This window comes from Eurypyga helias, unplaced genomic scaffold, assembly GCF_000690775.1.
Source record: "Eurypyga helias isolate BGI_N326 unplaced genomic scaffold, ASM69077v1 C15176927, whole genome shotgun sequence".
NCBI lineage: Eukaryota > Metazoa > Chordata > Aves > Eurypygiformes > Eurypygidae > Eurypyga > Eurypyga helias.
In genome coordinates, this window is record NW_010281282.1 from 1 (window position 1) to 450 (window position 450).

At 65.3% G+C, this 450-nt stretch overlaps 1 protein-coding gene across 1 annotated transcript; it reads left to right on the forward strand.

The window, feature by feature from the left end:
• Positions 1-3: 3 nt before the first annotated feature.
• Positions 4-441, forward strand: LOC104515855 (11-cis retinol dehydrogenase-like; the record flags this gene model as incomplete). The annotated part of the gene is made up of 2 exons (XM_010159982.1): positions 4-198; positions 283-441. Coding segments are annotated over 2 exons (354 nt in total), but the record flags the coding sequence as incomplete, so codon positions are not given.
• Positions 442-450: the final 9 nt, after the last annotated feature.

Here is a 450-nt window from a genome sequence, read left to right on the forward strand (position 1 = left end):
CCCCTTGCAGACATGACGGATCCCAACAGCATCACGGCGGCGGCTGGGAAGGTGCGGAAGGAGGTGGGAAGCGCCGGCCTCAACCTCCTGATCAACAACGCCGGCGCCGTGCGCCGCAGCACGCTGACCACCGAGACGGCGGAAAGCATGACCCTCGTCTACGCTGCCAACACCATCGGGCCCCTGCTGACAAGCCAGGTGAGACCACAGGCCCCCCCCTGCCCCAAATGCTGGGAGGGGGAAGGAAAAGGATGGTGATGCCCAAGCACCCGTCCCCCGCAGGCGTTCCTACCCCTGCTGAAGGAGGCGGCCGAGGCTGAAGGGCAGCGCGGGATGAGCTGCAGCAGAGCCGCCATCGTCAACATCTCCAGCATCCTGGGATCCATTGAGGTGGTGGAGGCTTGGGAGGAGAGGCAGGACATCTGCTACCGCTGCAGCAAGGTACCACCA